The 4,628-nt window shown below is 67.4% G+C and overlaps 1 protein-coding gene across 1 annotated transcript in view; it reads left to right on the top strand.

Annotated features, from left to right (window-relative positions):
- The window catches only part of ITGB7 (integrin, beta 7), an 8,844-nt gene that overhangs the window by 2,671 nt on the left and 1,545 nt on the right, over positions 1-4,628 (top strand). Inside the window, exons 4-11 of the mRNA XM_004692493.2 lie at positions 839-1,080; positions 1,321-1,479; positions 1,654-1,749; positions 1,892-1,981; positions 3,043-3,186; positions 3,422-3,615; positions 3,883-4,106; positions 4,316-4,535. Coding sequence (XP_004692550.1) covers positions 839-1,080; positions 1,321-1,479; positions 1,654-1,749; positions 1,892-1,981; positions 3,043-3,186; positions 3,422-3,615; positions 3,883-4,106; positions 4,316-4,535 — 1,369 coding nt within the window. The remainder of the gene's footprint in view (positions 1-838; positions 1,081-1,320; positions 1,480-1,653; positions 1,750-1,891; positions 1,982-3,042; positions 3,187-3,421; positions 3,616-3,882; positions 4,107-4,315; positions 4,536-4,628) is intronic.

Consider the following 4,628-nt stretch of genomic DNA (forward strand, 5'->3'; position numbering starts at 1 on the left):
GCCCTGGGCGCACCAAGGCCCACCGCCACCTCTGCAGGTCATGGACTGGCCAGGCCACGGCTCCTAGCATTTCTCCCCAAAGATGTGTGTCCCCCGGCCAGACCTGGAAGGCACGTGAGCCGCCCAGGAGCAGCCACGGGCAGGAGGGAGCCTGGGCGGCGACCCGACTGCGCAGAGCTCGGCGGGGCAAGCCCCAGACCTGCCCCCAATACTCTCAGCCTGTGTCTCCTGGACAAGGCCCAAGGGTCACTGTCCCTGGCCACATGTTCTGTGTCTTTCTCCCCCTTACTCATGACACCCCCCGCTACGCTTCACCTGCTCCTACACCTTACGCCCTTCCCTTCTCCCTCAGCCGTCAGGACAGCCCGACCCCCACTGGAACCCCACCCCACCTTAGTCTTAATCTCTCCCGTCATCCACTTTTCTTTATATATTGTTTTATGCACACAAGAGCTGGGGTACAGGCCAGAGTGAGGTGGGGGTGAGAGGACTCACCAGAGACAGAGCGGGGAGAGAACAGGCAGATGGACTGAAACACACTGCTGAGGGGTGCAGCGGGGAGACAGGCGAGGTCTGCTGTGCCCTGGGGTCCCTCCCTGGCCAGGGCTGCAGTGACTGTGGCTGCTTCATAGTGCTGAGACTTCGCCCCTGCGCCCCAGGGAGGCCTCGTCACCCACTGAGTGGCCTCTGCCCCTCCCAGGTACCGGGCCCCACCCCGGCACCTGCCCCTGCCGGCTCTGTGCGGGCCTCGGCCCTCCCCCCAAGGGCCCTCGCTCAGCAGGGGCCGCCCCCTGCTGCTGCCCGTGCCTTGCGGTCAGCCTGGCGCCTCCTCCCCCAGGCTTCGGCTCCTTCGTGGACAAGACGGTGCTGCCTTTCGTGAGCACCATGCCCGCCAAGCTTCGCCACCCCTGCCCCACCCGGCTGGAGCGCTGCCAGCCCGCCTTCAGCTTCCAGCACGTGCTGTCCCTCACTGAGGACGCCGGGGCCTTCGAGCGGGAGGTGGGGCGCCAGAATGTGTCCGGCAACCTGGACTCGCCGGAGGGCGGCTTCGACGCCATCATGCAGGCTGCGCTCTGCCAGGTGCGGGGGGCGGGCAGGGCTGCCCTGAGGCGCGCTTCCAGGGGCGCCTTTCCCGTCACAGTTGCTGTGCTTTACAAATCCGCCGCCAGCTTCCTGGTCGCTGGAGGCAGAGCCGAGCCCCTAAATCTCCAGACGGCCGCCCTGCTTCGGGCCTGGGGCAGGAGGCGGAGCAGGGGACACCAGTCCCTGGCTCAGACAGGGCGGGGCCAGCCCCGCAAAACCCCCCCCCAACCCCCCCAGGAGCAGATTGGCTGGAGAAACGTGTCCCGGCTGCTGGTGTTCACGTCGGACGACACCTTCCACACGGCGGGGGACGGGAAGCTGGGCGGCATCTACATGCCCAGCGACGGGCGCTGCCACCTGGACGGCAACGGCCTGTACCACCGGAACCGCGACTACGTGAGTCTGCCGCGGCCTCCCGCTGCCCCGGGCAGCCAGAGCCTCGCTGCCCACTGGCGGGCCCCTCCCCTCCTCGCCGAACCTCCTGGGCTGCTAGAGCCCTGGGCCCCCCTGCCCGGCCAAGGGCATGTCGCAGGGTGCAGGGCCGTGCCGCTCACCTTGCCGCACCCCCAGGACTACCCCTCCGTGGGCCAAGTGGCCCAGGCCCTCTCTGCGGCGAACATCCAGCCCATCTTCGCGGTCACCAGCACGATACTTCCCGTGTACGAGGTGAGAGCGGTCAGGACGGGTCCTGCCCGGCCTCATTCCCTCAAACACCCTCTCTCGCCCACCTCGGAGACCCTCCTTTCAGACCCCCGGGAGCCCCTTGCCAGAGCTGTGACCGACTGTCTCCGTAACTGCTCGGACGCAGGAGCTGAGTAAGCTGATCCCGAAGTCTGTGGTGGGGGAGCTGAGCAAGGACTCCAGCAACGTGGTGCAGCTCATCAAGGACGCCTATAATGTGAGGACCAGGGAGGAGGTGGCCGGGGGGCAGCCGGAAGTGGCGTCAGGGGCCTGAGGCGGTGCAGACCCCCCACAAGCCCTCTGGCTTCAACCTGCGGTTTGCATCTGCCTGTCCTTGATGGCTTCTACGCCACTCCCATGCGCAAGACTAGAATGCCTGCTCTAGGCAGAGCACAGAGCAGAGCACGGAGCCTGGGCAAGAAAGCAAAGTAACATTCACTGAGCTTTGATTTTGTGCATCTCGTTTGAGCCACTGAAGGCCGCCTGCAGGCCTCTCTGGCAGCCTAGGGCTGGACACCATCACCACTAAGGCTTGAGCCTATGTTCAACCCCGGGGACCCACAGCAGACCTCTCCTGTCTCCCAGCTGCCCCCCGCCGGCACTGGATTTCAGCAGATGCACCTGCTCTGCTCCCCACTCTGTCTCCAGTGAACCCTCTCACCCCCAGCCTTTATCCCAGCTCTTCTATGCAAAAAACAAAACCAAACCCTGCTTGGTGACTCTTCATCACCCCAGTTTTGTGAGGACGCAGAGACAGGAGGCTTAGTGGCAGTTCAAGGCTGCCGACATTCACTCCTCAGCATGCACCGACAGTGGAGAATGCCCTGGTGGGCTGCTCACTGCTTCCCTCAGCACACACGCAATTCAGACAGGCTTCAGGGGAGCCACTGGGATTACGGGTAGAGCAAACACTCTCAGGCATTTCTTGGGCTTAGGTCTCATTTCTGCAACTAGCCAGTAGGCCCCTAGATGACAAGGACGTGTCCTAAACCCACGGGGAGAACATCTGAGACATCACACGTGGGGTTTGAAAATCAAAGCGACCCCGAGGCCCAGCCCCTGGCCAGCGGCCTCGCTGCGGCTGCAGTGGGGCGTGGCAGAGGCCAGGACCGCGGGGTGCCCGCTCCAGCTTCTGATGGGCGGGCCTTCCTCCAGAAACGCCCCGCGTGGGCGGGCCGCAGGGGCCCCAGGTGGGCCAGCGGCTGAGCGGTGGCAGCCGTGGGTGGCCGGAGCGGGCACGAGGCCGGGCCGGGCCGCTCACTCCCTCTCTTCCAACAGAGCCTGTCATCCACCGTGACGCTGCAGCACGACCCACTCCCGGCCGGGGTCTCCGCCTCCATCGAGTCTCAGTGCGGGGGCGCGGAGGGCGCAGAGGGGGCTGCGGGCGGGCACCAGTGTAATGACGTCCGGATCAACCAGATGGTGAGAGCCAGTCGGACAGGCGCGGGGCAGGCCGAGGGGAAGCGCGGGCAGGCCCGAGAGCAGCGTGGCCGCCCTCCGTCCCTCCTGGAAGGGGCGGGTGGCGGCTTCCGCAAGCGCGATTCTGAGACGCGCTTGGCACGCGCCACCCTTGCGGGTCTGCAGCATAGGGGTCTGGGCGACCCCCGGGGCGGGGACGAGCGCGACGTTGGCCTGTTCCTGCCCATCCTGCCCGCAGGTGAACTTCCAGATTACTCTCCAAGCTACCCGGTGCCTCCCAGAGCCCCACGACCTGACGTTCAAGGTCCTCGGCTTCAGGGACGAGCTGACTGTGGAGCTGAGCACCCTGTGTGACTGCAACTGCAGTGACACCAAGCCCAACGCGCCCTACTGCAGTGGCGGCCAGGGGCACCTGCAGTGTGGGGTGTGCAGGTGAGGGCCTCCTGCGTCTGCTGCCCCGTGACCAGCCTCCGTGCTCCTCTTCCTTAGCCCCCGGCCTCCCGCTGGAGCCTCTGCACCCCTCCCACCCCGCACCTCTCCTCCTGGCGCCTCCCGGGCCCGCTAAGGCCTCCCCTCCCAGCTCCGGTCTACTCTGGACTCCGAGGCCCGTCCTTGGGCTCAGAGAGCCCTGGGAAGGGCGGCTGGGGTGCTGGGCGCCGACCCTTCCTCTCCTCTCCTCGCCCGCGGCCGCGCCGCCAGTTGTGCTCCGGGCCGCCGGGGTCGGCTCTGCGAGTGCTCGGAGGCCGAGCAGTCCTCCCCGGACATGGAATCTGGGTGCCGAGGCCCCAACGGGACGGGACCCCTGTGCAGCGGGAAGGGCCAGTGCCAGTGCGGGCGCTGCAGCTGCAGTGGGCAGAGCTCCGGCCGCCTGTGCGAGTGTGACGACGCCAGCTGCGAGCGCCACCAGGGCCTGCTTTGTGGAGGTACCGGGGGCTCTGGGGAGGGGGGGCAGAGTGGCTCCGCTTCGGTGGTTCTCAGGCCTGGGGGCTTCGGGCCCGAGGGCAAGTGTGGAAGATGCTGGCGGAGGGCTGGGAGGGCGTCAGCACGCCGAGGGGGAGCTGGACGCCCGGACGGAGGCGCCGAGGGAGCACGCGGAGCGGGGAGGGCGTCACCGCGCGTGGCTCTGCTCCAGGTTTCGGCCTCTGCCAATGTGGAGTGTGCCACTGTCACGCCAACTACACGGGCAGAGCGTGCGAATGCAGCGGGGACACGCACCGCTGCGCCGGCCCTGCGGGCGGGCTGTGCAGCGGCCACGGGCACTGCAGATGCAACCGCTGCCGCTGCTTTACTGGCTACTACGGCGCCCTGTGCGACCAGTGCTCGGGCTGCAAGACGCCGTGCGAGGACTTCCGGTGAGACCTCGGCCTCGCGCCCGGGGGGGTCGGCGGGCGCCCACGGCCGGTGGTGACGCCCCGGCACGCACTGCACAGGGACTGTGCCGAGTG

The sequence above is a fragment of the Condylura cristata genome, unplaced genomic scaffold, assembly GCF_000260355.1.
Source record: "Condylura cristata isolate star-nosed mole 26May11 unplaced genomic scaffold, ConCri1.0 scaffold00034, whole genome shotgun sequence".
Lineage (NCBI taxonomy): Eukaryota > Metazoa > Chordata > Mammalia > Eulipotyphla > Talpidae > Condylura > Condylura cristata.